This window comes from Syngnathus scovelli, chromosome 7 (assembly GCF_024217435.2).
Source record: "Syngnathus scovelli strain Florida chromosome 7, RoL_Ssco_1.2, whole genome shotgun sequence".
In the NCBI taxonomy this organism is placed as follows: domain Eukaryota; kingdom Metazoa; phylum Chordata; class Actinopteri; order Syngnathiformes; family Syngnathidae; genus Syngnathus; species Syngnathus scovelli.
Genome location: NC_090853.1, coordinates 3,046,159 through 3,063,668, shown reverse-complemented (window position 1 = coordinate 3,063,668; position 17,510 = coordinate 3,046,159). Strand labels below are relative to the sequence as shown.

At 41.0% G+C, this 17,510-nt stretch overlaps 2 protein-coding genes across 4 annotated transcripts in view; one reads left to right on the top strand and one right to left on the bottom strand.

Moving 5' to 3' along the window:
* The window catches only part of dph1 (diphthamide biosynthesis 1), a 105,056-nt gene that overhangs the window by 44,644 nt on the left and 42,902 nt on the right, over window positions 1–17,510 (top strand). For 2 of the 3 annotated variants that reach the window (XM_049725297.2, XM_049725295.2), the window contains one exon: window positions 3,440–3,510. In XM_049725297.2, the coding sequence (XP_049581254.1) occupies window positions 3,470–3,510 (41 nt within the window). In that variant the 5' untranslated portion in view covers window positions 3,440–3,469. Of the gene's footprint in view, window positions 1–3,364; window positions 3,511–17,510 lie in introns of those variants that run through there. The other variant, XM_068651268.1, reaches the window with a different exon arrangement.
* The window catches only part of rtn4rl1b (reticulon 4 receptor-like 1b), a 69,160-nt gene that overhangs the window by 43,026 nt on the left and 8,624 nt on the right, over window positions 1–17,510 (bottom strand). The gene's annotated exons all lie outside the window — the stretch shown is intronic.

The window sequence follows — 17,510 nt, the reverse complement described above, 5'->3', positions numbered from 1 at the left end:
GAAAAGTAACAGCGCTTGATATAAAGAACATATCACTGGAATCTGGCCACAAGGAGCTAGAAATGTCGAGAAGGAAAAAAAAAAAAATCCTGGAAAAATCTAAAAATACCCCAAAGTCATTTTAATGGCCTGTCACCTGGGAGGCCAGTGCCCCCCATGGCCCCCTCTCTAGCACCGCTACTGATCCGTCATAAAAAAGTGGGCAACCGGCTGCAGCTTTTTGCGCTTTGTCATATATATTTTTCTTTGATTTATTCTTTTATGATTTATCAGCATGACAGCAAGTCCACGGGGCAAAATGAAAAGCAATAGCCTAGTAAAGACCTCGCGGAGCTGCACATGAATGCCAACCACGGGCTGCACAAATAGCACGATGCTCCTTCCTGACATTTACTGTATGTACTGCAAAAATGTGCACCCCCCCTTCCTCCCCTGCTGATCCTCCTGCGCTCATAAAGATACTGTATGTCCATCTGTCACTTCATCTTCCACCCCGCTTCTCCTCAAGGATTATTTTTTAATAACCTTGAGTCGTGTTGTTCCTTCGTTTGTGTGTTTTATTTCCCACTTTCCCCTTTGTATCTTGGATTGACAGAGAATGTAATCTTTGCACATTAAGTGTGGTTCCTATTGTGACTAATAGTCGTGTTTGAATTGATTTTTTTTCTTTTTAGCGGGGTGAATGTCAATCAATGGAAGGTGCAGAAATTCTTAATTAATCTGTTACGGCCCTTATGGTGCGTATGCGTACAAACAATTTTATATAATAATTTAGTTTTCCTACATACTTTAAAAAAATCCCTTATTTAAATATTCATATATAATATATTTTATAACTAAAAATCCCTAATGAATTTTAATAAGATACAAAATGAAAATTATATTATTTATTTAAGCTAATCAAATGGCCAACGCTACCTTAACGTTATGCTAATAGTAGCAAAGAATGGAATAAATTAGCCGCACCAGCTGAGCAAAACACTCAAAATGGCTTTTATATCCAAATAATTAACATATCGTGAAAGCATCTTTTCAACGATGTAATATATGGAAACTGACTTTTGCGCTCACTCATCATATTGCCTTTCATGTACACCATTTCCATGCATGGGGCTGATGTCAAGTAGTTTGTCAGATATTGTGTAAAGGGATCACATGATCCTCTTTTCAAACCCACTGCCCCCCCCCCCCCCCTTACACACACACACACAGTTATGCAGTGTTCCATCTAAAACGCTACACTTGTCTCTACTCAGTACCACGGACAGCTCCCTCGAGACATTCCCTGCCTTTTTTTTTTCCCAGTCCCCGAATTCGCGTCGCGAAGCTTCCGTCTCCATTTGCCTACGTCGGCGATGGAGACGAGATGACAGACGTATGAGCAGAAGAAAAGGCGAAACCAGCTGTGGCCTGAATGTGTCACGTTCAAACGTCACTTTGTGCACCGCCGGGTGCGGGATGGAACGTAAGCGGGCAGAGCACCGGAACGCTTCACGAGCGCCGCGTCAGCCTTAATGGAGTCTGAGAGGCAGCAACACAATCCATGCATCGTCTTTATTCTCCACAACATTGTAACTTCTGCTCCGTTAGAAGATATTTCTATACTTGTCGTACCGACAATGGAAGATTTCATATTAGAGTGATTTCAGTTTTGCCGTATATTCATTGTGGATGTTTACCCCTTTGGGTGTTTGATGACATGCAGCAAAATCCTTAATGTGTTTTCTAAAGTGTTCTTTCTTCTACTTTGTTGTCCATTTAAACTTCCTCCATTCTTCATATTAGCGCCAAAAAATGCAAAATGTGTATTGATCGTACGGGTGACATTTGAAGATTTTTTTTTTTTATAGTTGTTTAAAATAACTTCAGGCTAAAATGGTCATTTAAGTTGGAGCAACTTTAAAATATAAATTATTGACATTTATAGCAACAGCAAAAGCAAGCCAGATGCTTTTATTATTATTTATTTAACAATAAAAGGAAACTTATTTCTTGTAAAATGAGGGACAAGCCGATTTTCACAACAGTTTCAAATCTAATTTAAAATATTTCGTTAGATTACCCAATCTAACTTTTTTTTATTGAAATTTTATGCAACTTTATTTTGTGATCGTGAACTGTGGATTATTAATATCTCACACATTTTTTTTTCTTAATTGTCATGCTAGCTTAAAATCAAATTAGCCACTGTCAAAATTAACAAAACACCGTTATGATAACAATGCATCGGGTGATGTTTGAGAAAGCCTAAGAAAAGGCAAAGACACTTTTCTGACTCAAGTGAAGCCTCGAAATGTATGATGACATCTTGCATCATGATATTGAAAAAAAAAATTGTCATGTGATGTCTGCCAAGTTGTGATCCGGAAAGTTTTGCAAAACTTGCGCTGTACAGTAAACCTTCACAATAAGCATCACCTCCTGCTTCCAGTCACAAAAAAAAAAAAGTCTTAATATGAACTACACACAAAATGCAAAACATGTTTTATATTTTTTTGGGGGGAAGTTGAACAAATGCCATTGCTGTCTCGGAGGCATTTCAAGAGTACAAAGTGTGAAATTAACAATAGAAAAACAAACACAGGCCTGAGTGAAGGAATTTATCGTCCAGCATGTCCGGCCGGCGACAGGAAAAAAATTTTTGGCTGCTCTTGTTGCGTCAGCTCGATGTAGTGTGTAAAGAACTCTGGAATATTTCTAAAGAATGAAATAAATATACAATCCGAAGTGCTTTGAGGATATTGTGCCTTTGATGCATTCAGGGTTGATGCAAATGAGAATAGATCATTGGCGGCGCCATTTTTTTATTCCGTCTCACGAAAGTGATGAGTTCAGACAGACGGGAAGACGAGCGGTGGCTGGGAAAAAAAAAGCTTGGAAACAATATTGGCTTCGGTCGACGTAAGCAGCGTGACGCTTATTAGAAGCTTATCTGAATACTCTGCACTAGAAATAGGATGTGCTCAAATTACCCCGGCAAAGTCTGCTGCAAATAGAAGCACGAAATGCAGCTCAACATGATATTTACACTGGCGGAGTAGAAGTTGCTGTTTTATTTCTTGCTAGTTTGCACAAGGCTTCGGTTAAAAACTGTACAATTCTTTGCAATTAGTACGTAGAAGAACGACAAGGAGTCACATGCTGCTTCATGTCAAGTAAATATCCGTTACAAAATATCTAATAAGGATGGGCAACAATTTTTTATTCGTGCCACATAAAACCAAATATTCCTAACCAGATGTATGACAAAGATGTCTCTTTAATTAATTTGTTTATTTATATTATTTATTTATTTATTTAACTTTCTTTTTTGTTTTATTTATTTATTTATTTATGATACATTTCTCTATATGTGTATAAAAAGATCCTCTATTCTAACCCAGCCAAAAGATTTTAAGTAAACAAAATAATCACATTTATTTGTTTTTCTTTCTTTCAGTGAATAAAAAAAAAAAATCACCATTCAAGGATGGCACAAAACCACTCAACCAACAAAAAACGCAAGATCAGGTAAGTTTATCCTTCATATGCTTACTTGGAACAGAACATACTCGGGCATTGAGCCACATGCTGCTTCACCCCTGTTACATCTTGCACAGTCTAAAAAGTTCATTCGTGTTTCAAAAATTGCTTTATGACGAATCCAACAAGTATGAACACTTGCCGCCATTTGCAAACAGGCCTCATGTATCTGCACGGACAGCCAGCCGCTAGAGGTGATTAAAGCGCAGATGTGTGAATTATGAAACATCAAGCAACCCAAAAAAAAAAAAAAAAAATCCAAGGTGGAGGCAGAATTTGGTGAGCAGCTGTGCTTCGCTGCAGGAAACACAGGTGGAAGATGGCCAGATGAGCCATGTGGACTCAATTGGCTCATCTGTTGCCACCCGCCATGACTCCCTCGGGGGTCACTTTCACTCCTAAACTGCCTCATTTTACAAGCCGGATGGAAAAGTCAGCCAAGTGTCATCCAAAATGGAGCATTGAATTAAGAGTGGAGGTCACAAGTGGGAAGATGACTTATCAAAGTCTTATCATATTTACTTATGAGATTACGTCCGGGTCTTAATGAGACGAGGCTACCTGAGATTAACAACCGTGAGGTGTTTCCACGTCCCGGTGGGATGTGAACCGCGTCGCTATGCTAACGAGGGATGATAAGAGTCAAAACGTATGTGCGGAACTGAAAAGTTCTCCAAATGTCGCCGTTAAAAGCTTCCGAGTGGTTTGCGTGTCTTGCGTTATTTGACCTCTGCACGGATCGAGGTTGTATTTGCTACTGATGGCCTGCGAGTCACTTTGCTGCTCATTGCTCACCAAGGTAACACTGCTGTCACCTTGCACACACACACACACACACACACGAATAGCACCGGCAAGCTGACATTGCTCCGAGAGTGCCAAAGGGCCTCGGGCGGGTCCCGGTGCTGCTGGCAAAGATCTCGCGCAAGTCACTCGAGAGAGCTCTCCATGTGTAAACTAATGCCCTCCTCCTCGAGCGCTAACTAGCTCACTGAAAAACATTTTTTATTCATGAGACCGAAACATCGGTGGTGCAAAAATCGGCATGCGACCAATATGGGTTTGATTCCGATGAACGGTTTGTTGTTAGCTTACATCGGCTAACCACAGGATTAATTTCAGCATAAAAGCTTTTTTGACCTTAATGAGCCACCGTAGTCAAAATCGGTCACTTATTTCCTTCTACCATCGAATGTGGACAAATCATAACGTTAGTCTTTTTTTCTGGAAAGCTAGGCAAAAATATTCCGCTATCAGTTTCCCAAATTGGGCAGACATGTCGATCATAACAGGATGCATAAAAAAAGCAGCCATGCCTGAAATTGAACAGGAAGTTGATCATTTTGGTGTCAAAGCTGCCATTTTGGGAAACCTCCACGGCTTATCAAGCCCAAATGAGCTCCAATCGGAAGCAGATATCCTCGACAGATGGCCGTGTTAATTTGCCAAGCCGACACCAAATAACGTCGGCGGCGTCCAAACTTGATGCGATCTTGTCGAGGATTGTCTAATAAAAAACGTTGACTCGAGTCACTTCTGGCCTTCGCGAGTTACCGTCAGCCAAATGATCGATAACGTAACGAGACAACAGGGCCGCCGCCGCCATGTTTTGCCAGCTGTCGTGTCACGGCTTGTAAAACCGTACGGCACGAGCGCCGCCGAGGTTATTAATAGCGTCCTTGTTGAAATCGTGCCACGCAAAGGTCACTTTGTGTGTTTGCGCAAGGAGTGCGCACGTGTGAGATCTTTTGACATCCCGCGTCCGTGTTAAGAGTGTTAATGTGTTTCGAGTGCAGCCCGTTTTCTTTGAAGACTTTGAAGTCGTCAAACAGATGAAAGCGTTTTCGCTCATTGATGCCTCCCGCCGCATCTCGGTCCTCGCTTTCCCGCCGTAATCCGCCGGCGTGTCAGAGAGGCTCCGCCTTCCGCCCTCGCCGTCACGTTGACGCGCACCAAGCCGCTCATTTTCTTTTGGAAGGAAAATGGATTTAAGAGGAGAAAGCCTGAGAGCGTTTTTGTCAGGTGAAAGTCCCTCGGGGGAGCGCGGATGGCTACGACCGCGCTAAGAGCAGGTTGAAAGAGGACAACCCTACTTCAAACATGTTTTTAAAACTTCCCATCCACTTTCTACTTCGCTAAATAGACTAGCGGAGAAAAATGATGAGCGCTGACCACATCAGAAAAAGTATGCTAACATCTGCGCGCGGGCTAGCATGCGCGCATTCGCTGAAGACGAGGACGTTGGGCTATGACGTCCCGCATTCATCAACGAGAAGAGATTAGCGTGCCGACGACCTCGGCGAAGGTTAATTCGGGAGCTGGCCAAGCGTTTGTAACCCCGAAAAAAAAAAGATTAATTACTATGACGACGTCCATGAAGCTAGCTGCTTCTGTTTACGCTTATTTTCAAGCTTGAAAATGTCACACTTGCCTCTTCCTGTTAGACAGGGCGAGGCAACTTTTTAAAGTTGTTAAAGACACCACAAGGATAACTGGAGCACAAAACAATTCAAACGAGAAGTGACAAGCATGTGGCAGCTAGCCAGTGTCCGGATAGCCTGAGAAGCTAAAGCAACAATCTGCATCTTCTTCTTACAATCCAAGTCACAGGCGATCCCAATCAAAGTCGGTTGTTTACAAAACGTTCTGACTGCGAAGGTCACACGACTAGAACATCCAAGCCTTCATTCATTTTTATCAAACAGATGCTAATCGTACCGTTAGCCTCTCAGTAACTTTACCTCCAACGTTTTTGGAGATATTCAATATTTGCTTCCGTGGATTTTGGTGACTCATTGTGCCATTTCCAAATCCTTAATCCAAATGAGCCTCCCGGCGGTTTAATGATCCTGACGAGCCGTGGCGTCGCACAGTTGCAATTCAAGCCCAACGAGGACCGATCGGAAGCTTCAAAGACGACAAAACAAATATTCGCGGGTGATTCCTCACTATGGCCGCCTTCCAGCCAGGTGAGCAAATATCAGCCGTCTAATTGAGGGAACGACTTTTCACTGTCTGGTTGATGACAGTCCATTTTCAATTACCCGCAGAGCAAAGCTGTGTTTGAATACCGTTGAAGTGAGCAATGGGCCGGTTTTAGGGCTTTGCCGATGTGCGTTCGCCTCTTTCTTCTCCGGTAATAGAGTGCCGAGTTGAAGTGAACTTTTCAAAAAAAAAAAAAAAGTCTGTGATAACTTGCAGATGTGTAATGACGAAGAAAGGATGAGAGAAATGTAGAGGTTGTGGCAAGGAGAGGAATACTTTGGAAGTGGATTTAATGGATTTTTGGCATGTCAATCATTAAATTAATCACCTCACCTCACCTTTTTTTTTTATATAAGATCTGTTTCCTAAAATTTCAAAAGATTTCCCTCAGATCTTTTTTCACGGCGGTATGAAAAATATTTGACATATGAAACGTTTTTTTTCTGCCAGAATATTTTGAAACTACATTCAAATGAATTCGATCCAATTAGTTTCTTTTCTCTAAAAGATGTTTTGAAGGATCATTGGAAACTTTTGTCTTCACACTGCGCCTTAGGTTGAAGTCAATTCTTCGATTTAAAAAAAAGAAACACTTAAAAATATTCTCCCACAAGAATTCATGCTGCAATACAATTAATCGTTCTGCACCCTTTGGTGTACTCACACTGACCACCAGGAGGCAGTATAATACACTAAGTCAGACAAAAATGAGGAATAATCCACTTTTTTTTTGCTTATTCGTCATTCTCTTATATTTATATCATCTGTCTACCTGTGTTGCTCCACTCTTTGTATTTAAATATTCGTTGTCTCTGAAGCCATGACTATCGATGCTAACTGCTAGCCTGTCAATGACGTTTTGCATTGTTTGTTAGCATTAAGCTAAGAGGATTTATGGATTGAAGCTACTATATGAGGAAACAGACAAATTCTGTCTATTTTGGATTTGGCTATTCATAAAATAAGCATAAGGCGTCCACATCTGCAAGCTTCCACTGAGCTCCATCCCGCATCCACATATCCTAAAAAGCAATCTTCCCCATTAGCGCTCCTACCGAAAACGCACCTGAGTGGGATTGTCAACGTGCACAATGGACTTTAAATCCAAACGTTCCCTGCGGACACTGCAGCGGTTTTAAAAAATAAAAAAAAGGCAGCTCCAGGCTCGGATTTGTCGTTGTCGCTCTTAAATAATACACCTAAAGAGCATTAAGGGAAACGGAATGTGCAGAGTCACCCTTCAGGAAGAAAAAATATGGCTCAATTTTCTAAACTAAGAACTCATTTGCATACATCAGCATTTTTTTATTTTTTCTTGCGTGCGCTGTGGGGAGTGTTTACTTCATTATCTCGCAAAGACGGCCAGCCTTTCTGTTCCTGGATAGCTCACAATGGAAGGAGAAGGAGAAAAAAAAATAGACAGGATGAAATAGGATCTGCAACGTGGTGCTTTGGAAGAAGACCATGTGAGCGTGGAGGTCTGATCATCTGGGGAAGGCCTTCAATCACTTAGACGTGGATCAGGAACGGGTTCTATCTGGAATTAATTGGGTTTCCTCTTCTTTTAATGACTTTCTGATATAAAAAAAAAAAAAAGGCAACGAGAAAAGGACAGAGGGTTCTTTTTTTTTTTCCCCTCATCTCATCCCAGTCTGTCAAAAGAGACGGATGGATCGCTAGGAGGGAATGGTGATGAATCCTGGAATCCGAATTACACGCAAGAGAACAAGCAGGGCAATAAAAGGCCGCTCTATCGGAGACTCTAATCACTGGACTGCGGCGCTGCAGGTGAACCTGACTCTGATCCGTCATGATAAGAGCGGCGGCGGCGGCGGCGGTGCTGCTGACCTGTAAACTCATTCACAAGAAATGTTCAGCTCTTGCTTGTCAGCTCAAACTTATTAAAATACATTTTCTGCCACAGCAGCAATTTATATTGTGAACACAGCGGACGTGGATTTATTAGCCGGTGTTGAAATGTTCAATGTTTAATTAGCTGTTTGCCAACGATTAATCAGTGCCACTTTGGGACTTGAGCGACATCCGTTTGGTCCAAAGGTTTGAGTCCCTTAAGGGGTATCGTTCATTGCTGCTCAAGTTTGTCAGTGAAACTTGAACCCCGAGAATGGAAAAAGGCTCAGTTTTGGAAGAAAAGCGGCATCAGCAGCTTTTTGAAATCCTAGCATGGCAACGTTTTATCCAAAACAACATCAAAAATGAAGTATTGATTAAGTTACATTGATTGGAAAAGCCAGAAGGGCAACAGCCGAGGGAGACGGTAAAGTGTTTGTGATTATATTTTCGGCTGGTTATTTAAAATCTTTCTGGTTGGAGGAAAAATATAAAAGTTGTGAGAAGAACTAGATGTACTGGAATCTACCATTTTTGGCAGTGGAGGGGGAAGCAACTCCATTGTGATTTGAATGACAAAATTGGAATACATAAGAAAATGTTGAAATGTAGACTGTACCATTTTTGTTTTTTTTGGGGGGGGCACTTAGTATAAAAAGTAATTAATTTCTATAACATTTTTTTTCATTATTTATGGCTACGTTGGGCGAATGGCACATTGGTTTTTTTTTGGAAAACGGCACAATAAATAAATAAATAAATTAATTAATTAATTAATTTTTAAAAATGTGACTAGAATTGCTGCAAAATGGGTTTGTCCTAGAATTAAAAAAAAAAAAAAACTAACAGCCCTAACAACCGCAATATGTCAAAACATTTAACCTGGAAACAAATAAGTGAGCTACTTATAAAAAATGCCTGGTGGCTGGAATTTGTGTTGTTGCTGCATCGCTGCCATCCGCTGTTAGCGTTAGCCGTGATTGCTTCGCTTTCCCCCCTCGCCAGTCTGACACCCCGCCACTCACAACCTCGGCCCCGTTTGCGCATTCCAAACCAATTAGTCCGTCCTTGGTCGCGGGAGGCCACGCCCCCTACCCCGACCATCTGCTATCATAAATTGATTTCATTCACTAACGAAAACCCCGGAAAGAAAAAATAACAATGTATCGCCCCACCTCGATGGAGGTGGCCTTTTTTACGCAAGCTTGTTGTAAGACCGGCGATATTTTTTCCACTCGGGTGTACGAATAAATCAGCAGAAACTGCAGGAAAAAAAAAAAAGAAAAAAACAGACACGCTTGTGTCGTTTCCGAGCTGTCACGCAGCAAAAGTAGGAGTCGAGATGTGAGGTGTTTTGAAGTTCATTAGTGCACAAGCATGTCTGCGTGGCGGAAAGAACGCCGGCGCAGCGGGGCTCTTGTGCTCCCTGCTCCTCCTCACATCGCTTCTAATTCGGCATCAATCAAACATCGGAGCGTGCGCAGGGGCAAGCCGAGCAAATAAGCGCAAATGTGAGACATTTATACAATAGTTTACGACATGGCACACACGCAGGAAAAAGACAAAATAGTGAGACCCCCCCAAGCTTGAAAATTGGAAATCTTTGATACATGAAACGTCTTGAAGAATAAATCGAGTTGCCTCGATTCAAAAATGAAACTTGAAGGCACCAGATCTCAAATGTTGGCCTATTGATAAGTCCAAACCCATTTGAATCAGGTCAGTCTAGGTCGTCGCTGACCGTTCCAATTGATCCATCAATAACAAGCAAAAAGTCGTTCAACTTTTATTCGGCCCCGTGGCTCGCACTTCTAGAACACTCAGCGGACTCTAAAACGAAACTGTCCTCAATTTGTTTGCTGTATAACGGTCAGCGTGGGGGCAGTCTGTTTTATTTGCGACGGCGTTTTACTTATGAGGTTGTGAGCCTGAATGATTGTTCCGCATTTTGGCAATTTGATGACACCCCCATCCCCCAGTCAATTACAGCCTTGCACAGATAAAACATTCATTTGTGAGCCCGTCGCCGCGGCAACCTGTCCATCAATGCATCGGGAATGCTGGAGTCAAGCCAATAGACGGGACACCTATAGAAAAGCAATTACATTTTATCTTGGGCCAAAAAACAACAGCACATCCCTGAAAATGGCGCAATATTTATTTATTTATTTATTTGTTTGTTTGTTTGTTTGTTTGTTTGTTTGTTTGTTTGTTTGTTTGTTTGTTTGTTTGTTTGTTTGTTCGTTCGTTCGTTCGTTCGTTCGTTTGTTCGTTCGTTCGTTCGTTCGCTCGTTCGTTCGTACGTTCGTTCATCTATCTATCCATCCATCCATCCATCCATCAATTAAAAAAATTCAGTTTTTCTGAACTGCTCGGTCATGAAGCGCTGCAAAATGGCCGTCATATCGCTAACCGCTCGTTAGAACTGCCACAACATATTCAATTTGCGGAGAAATCACACTCCTTGACTACTTCACACATACAAATCAGTCGCTAATGGAAGAGACTTCACCTCATCTTTCCGACGCACCGAGAGATAGATTTTATAGAGCGAGCGAGAGAGCATCGGCAATATTTATAGACCTCCGCCCATCAGATGAGTTTGTTTAAATCACGCTGTGACCTTCAAGAGGCGGCGCGGGGAATTAGGAACATCCAGTAGATGGCCAGGTAACGCTTAGATGACGGCTTGCGGGTAATGAATACGCTCCTATACCACATCAAAAGCTTGCTCCTCGGTGAGAGAGCCTCTTCAAGGACCATTTGCTTTCCCACCTCCCCTACGCGTAAACTCGTTACCTGGTTGCAGTTTTATTGCGGTAAAATACAACCAAATACCGCCGTCCCGCGGTGAGTGAATCTAAAGAAGATATAGTGCGGTAATTAGTGCAGGATTGAATCGCTATTTCTTGCATGGCTGACCTTAAAGCCGCTATACACTATATTTATTATTATATCCGTATTATACAGGGAGGTTTGATAGCGAAGCGGTATTTTTTAACGGCTGGAATTTAGTTGTTGTGTCCTTTGAAGTGCTATTATATACAGTTTAGGCTACAAGATGAAATAATAAATCACGAGTAAAAAGTATTTATATTTTATTTATTTATATTTATATTTTAAAGAGATGAATCCTAATAAAAATAGCATTTTTATTAGCATTCTTTATTTTTATTCTTTATTTTTTTATTAGCATTTTTTTTATACAGTTTAGGCTACAAGATGAAATAATAAATCACTAGTAAAAAGTATTTATATTTTATTTATATTTATATTTTAAACAGATGAATCCTAATAAAAAATAGCATTTTTATTAGCATTCTTTATGTTTACCCTTTATTTTTTTATTTGCATTTTTTTATATACAGTTTAGGCTACAAGATGAAACAATAAATCACTAGTAAAAAGTATTTATATTTTATTTATTTATATTTATATTTTAAACAGATGAATGCTAAAAAAAATAGCATTTTTATTAGCATTCTTTATTTTTATTGTTTATTTTTTTATTAGCATTTTTTTTCCAAAAGTGAATTTTTTTATTAGCATTTTTTTTCCCCAAAAGTGAAGACAATTTGTAATTTCAGTTTTGACACGATGCACAATTTGTTTTGGCGGGCCACTTAATATGATGAAGTGCAGCATCAAAATCTGCGGACTGAAAGCTAATGGCTAACTGGAATCACATGGAAAAAAAACAACAAGCTTCTCAGTGCTCTCCAGTGTCTCTTGAGCAAGGCTGATCACGGGGTGCCTCCACCAAGATCTCATTCCAGCGGTCCTTCTCACGCTCCAAATTGCAGCTCCTGCGGGGGTGCGATTGGCTGCAATTAGGCAGCTTGTATTTACCCAACACGCCGTTGGCAGCCGGCGTCGACAGATAATATCGAGACGAGCCGTGTCTGAGAGCCTCACGAACAAAAGGCGAGCAAGGCTCCTTATGTCGTCGAGTGCGTGTGGCTGAAATGCGGAGGCGGCACCGACGCTCTCATCTTAAATAAAGCGAATGTACAAAATGTGAGAGTCCATGTTCTCCTTATCTCCATATTTTGAATAATCCCTATCGCTCTTTCATTAGTTCATATTGATCGTAATAAAGGGTTCGACACCGAGACGCTCCGGGCGCCGTGATCCCGTGACATCCACCTCTTTGTTTTCAATTAAAGCGCAGTGCATAAAGCTTTTTTTTTTTTGGGATACTCTTCATTAACGACACTTAACCAAATGTAATTTTCCCCGGTGTGATAGCTCAATCTCTTTGTATTTGATATTGAATGCCCAAATGGTTCGGATCGCTTAAGTATCGCACTAGACTATGAATTAGCAACACCGCTAATGTTTTTGTGTGTTCGTTTTTTTAATAATGCGCCAGAAGTGCTGATGTAAAAATCGGAAAAGAAAATTGTCACCTTTGTTGTTTGCTAGCTGCTTGTTAATTGCCACCAAGTAGATTAAAAACATGCACCGCTAACTACCCAGGCTAAATTTAGCTCCCCCCTCCAGCTCCCCCGATCTTGTTTCTCAGTTTTGAATCACTTTAACACCTGTTACTACTCTCCTATAAACCTGGCTTTGGTGCCTCAAAATGGTAGAAAATGTTTGACTGCGGGTCAAACTGACCCATATTGGGTGATTTCTAAAGATACTATACTGAACCCAGCTGCCACAGTTGAATTTCAATCAGTAAAGGATTGTCTTGACTTAACAACCCAACTCAACGCAAAAAAAGCCCCGGGTCAAATTGACCCGCTAACCTCATTTCTGTTTATCATGGAACTGCAAGATGTAAAAAAAAACACACTTTCTGATAGATTATTCAAACATTAAATTGATGATATTCAAAAGCACATTATTAATGCAATAGGGCCTCCAAAATAAAATTTAAATTCGTGAGTTACAAGTCCGGCCCGGCAAGCTCGAGAGACCTTGCGAGTCGCCATGTCTTCTTCAATGGCGCTCTCCGTGTATGCAGCTCGTGTTTTCCCTCACCCGCTTATTAGAGCGTTGGTTCTGCCAGGGCCATATTCAAATCCCGACTCGCTGTTTTTTTTTTTTTAGTTTTATCCAGCTCCAACAGCACACACGACATTAATATTCACCGGCAGATCATAGACAAAAGAGCCTCGGACCGCCGTTCGTTGCTCGGACCGGTTTGTCGTGCGTTAAGCGGAGAGGCATGGAGGAGGACGCTTAAATCAAACGCTCGCCGCATGAATTTTTCATCTGCCAGCAGCTGTTTTTGTAACCTTTTCTTAGGACAGCCGCAGTCCCTCGGAGACGTTGGCGCATCAACGTTGGCATCATTGCTTGGCATCACTGCTTGGCATTTGTTTTTATTATGGGGGGGGGGGGGATTTTTATTATAAACAAAAGACTCAGTGTTATTAGTTTTGTAATAATATTTTATGCAACATATTAATGTACACATACTATTCATGAATGCACCTATTTGTTTTTTGTGTGGAACCTATATGCCTGTCTAAAAAAGGAAATATATATATATATATATATATATATATATATATATATATATATATATATATATATATATATATATATATATATAGCTCTAAGTGTAGCCTGGGTTGTTAGCGGAAATTATCGGGAGTCTTTTTTTCGAATTTTTTTCGGACTTGAATAATCTGAAGCCATTTTATTTTTCAGTTTAAGATGAGTTTGAAATGTCATTATTTATTTATTTAAATTTTTATGTTGACCATAACTTTTTTTTTCACTTCACTCAACCGACGTTATTATGTCACTATATCTGAAAAAAGCATCTTAACGCTTTATTCTCCTTGCATGATTCTTTGGAATATTCAAATATTTTGCTGTAACAGGGAATGAAACTTTCATAAGTTTCACACTGGAGAAATTTTCCATAGTTTTCTTGAGCCAAAATTGCATTTGCGCTCAAAGCATCCCGAAACAAATTTCCTTCGACCTTGGAGATTCTACCGCATATTTGGGTTAGAAAACAAGCGTGTGTGTGTTGTGTTGAACGGCCGCCGTTGGCAGGTTCTCCCTCTTGGGGGAGGCGACTGGGGCTTGGAGACGGGAGGGAGGCGTATCCCCTGAGAAACCGCCCGAGACTGTGTGTACCAATTCGGGTCCCACCGCTGCTGCTCCCCATGCATGCTGGGAAATATCCATCTTGTGAAAAGTCCTCTGACATGAATACAGATCCAAATGAATAATATTCACACTTAGGACTACAGCGCCTTTTTTTTTTTTTTTTTTTTAGTAGTCCTCATTCTGCTTCAGGGTTACATTTGCACGTTCCGGAGGACTGCAGCATCACGATCAGGTTTTAGAGATGGCGGGATGATGAGCGGTGGGCGGAGAAGTCGGTGAATAGAAGAAAAACAAACATGTTAAGAGCCTCAGCCCCAGATTCACAATCATACAGGGAATCACAACAGGTTTTTAATAATTCAAGATGAAGAGTGCAAGTCTGCAGTGAGCGAGAGAAGCTCAGGTTGGGAGGGGGGGAGTGGAATCTAACAAGCGCTATGTGTGTGCGCTACAAGGCTAAGCTATTCATCAATGCAGAGAATCCGTTTTTTTTTTTGCTGTTTACAACCTTGACTTGTTCGAACTCCATCTGGCTTTGATGACATCATCACAATTTGAACGGACAAATGTCGGACGTCTTACATCACGAGCAATTGAACACAGCTAACGAAAGCCTTCAAGTAAATCTCAACAAATGAATCAATTTTTATCGGCTCGCAAGTCTATTAACTCGGTTGCTCCGCTTCCTCCCAATTCTGACCTAATACACGTCTCATTATGTTGTGCTAATTTTCAGTTCTTACCACAGGCAAGAAGGTATGAGGAGAAGTGAGGAAAATAACAACCTCACCCCCCCCTGAAAGGAAAAAAAAAAATTGCCAATTAGCACAAGTCCTTGCGATTTCTTCACTCTTGCCAACGCTTCCAATTAACATTAATTATTCATTATTTGCGATTGAGTGTCTGCCAGGGAGGCTTGGAAGAGCGGAAGCTGCCGAGGTGAGATCTTTGTGTCGTTAGCACACTTCTTGACATCCCATTTTTCTTATCTCGTGCGTGTTCCGCGTGATTAATACGTGCATCATCCTCAAATTTACGATGTTTTGTTGCTAATAGCATTAGCGTCGAGACGACTAATTGCTAGATGATTCTTTTCGGTTGCTGTAACATTTTTCCGTTTACGCTAACGGAGAGCAACCGTTTATCTGTTTCCCACAATGTGCTGTTTATTCTCGTGCTCGGAGATAAACCGGAGACGCTTTGCAAATGTTTACAACGCAGCGGGGACCCGACACGCTGACCTGTGGCGCCGCCGTAGTCTTTACGGAGCACACGTAAATGTGAACTTCGGACCTTTGCGCATACGACAAGCACACGAGTGCTATTAATTAGCGCCTGACGATTTATTTTTAGGACTATGTTTGTAATTAATCGGTTGATTAAATAAAAATATATGTCCGATAAAAATACGATGAAAATACGATAATTTCTCATTTAGTCCCTTTACGCATACAGTAATAAAAATATCAATTAGCGGCGGAATTATTAATTGCTTTCCAATACTTTGACATTCAGTATTTGTTTTGAAGTACAAAAGTGTGATTAATTGTTTGAGCCCAACTTTTAATCACGTGCCAAAGTTCACCTATACCCGCAGCAGTGATACTGAGAGGAAAAATGAATTGAACTGTGATCCAGATTTAATACACCGATGCCAAATTGATGATTGACAGCTCGTCGTCAATGGTGGCTAATTAGAAGAAACCGCAATGGAAAGGTTCTGCGGGTTCATTAGGGCAAATTGGAAACTCTGAGTCAGGACCACATTTGGAAACTCAATTTATTAACAGAGTAAAGGTTGTCACTCTTACTAATCCTGAGATTTCGTGAGGACTGGATGAAGGTTAAATAGAGTGCACGAAGTTGTCGTGACTAGCAAGGCACTAGCCTCAACTAGCTTGAAATATTCTTTGCTTCTAAAACCGCAACTTGCGATGCTAGCTGTTAGCATGTCGATGATTTTGCTTGTTAGCATTAGCAAAGCTGTGATTCTTTTCTCTAATTTTGTTTGATGTTTAGTTTGGGAGTGACTTTTAATACAATTAAGCCTTTTTATTGAATTATTATTCACTATTACTGCCGATTGTTAAGTTTACTACCACCAAAGAGCGCTTGTATCTCAAGTCTATGCTCACAAGTCAAAGCGAAACAATAAATCCTATCACTTGTATCTCAAGGCACCACTGTAAATAAATACAGTATGTAACTCTGGTCGGGAAACAGGAGAACATCTAGCGAGAGATTGAAGAGAAGCAGCCTGTTCCATGTACAATATTTTATTTTGTTCCCGTCATACACACTTGAGTGGGACGAGAGGGTCGGGTCGAGAGGATGAGAGGCAGAGGAAGTCCGGCACACACCTGCTAGGTGGGAGGCAGCGGGAACATCGAGGCTGTTGCATACGCAAAATAACAATAGCGTGCGTGTTTGTGCATCCGCGGCCAGACAACGCTGAGTGCTCCCACACAAGAAACGTTTCCATTAGCGCCATAATATTGCTGTCGGAACCCGCTTCAATGTATGTATGGAATGTGTGTGTGTTGGTATTTTATTTGTACATACTGTACACTTTCTTATTCCTGTAATTTGCCAACTAGAAGATTCTCCAGTTCCTTGAAAGCAATATTGCGGTATTGAAAACACTCGAAGCATTGTTCTTTTTGTCACAAAGACGGAATACCAGGAGACCGAGCAAAACAGCCCTCCCCACCACGTATACTTTTGTTATCCATAATAAGACATTCAAGGACAACTTACAAACTAATTAGTCGTTACGTTATTGGAGCTCGTTTCCTTTCTCCTAGCAGACTAGGAGAACTTGATTATTGCTCTTCTCTTTGACTGGACGCCATCAAAAGAGCATCAAATAGCTGCAGCTCATTCAGAAATTCGGACCACACCGAGGAGAGGAGGAAATATAACTCAATGCCTTCAAGTAGCCCCAATTGACGATGCCAGATGCTTTGTGGCCGACTATAAAGTGAGACAACTCTTTTAAAGTTTTCTTTCTGACTCATCAGCACCTTCAAAGTTGGAGAAAGAAGCTTTTTAAAGACGGAAGGCAACAACAAGAAGTA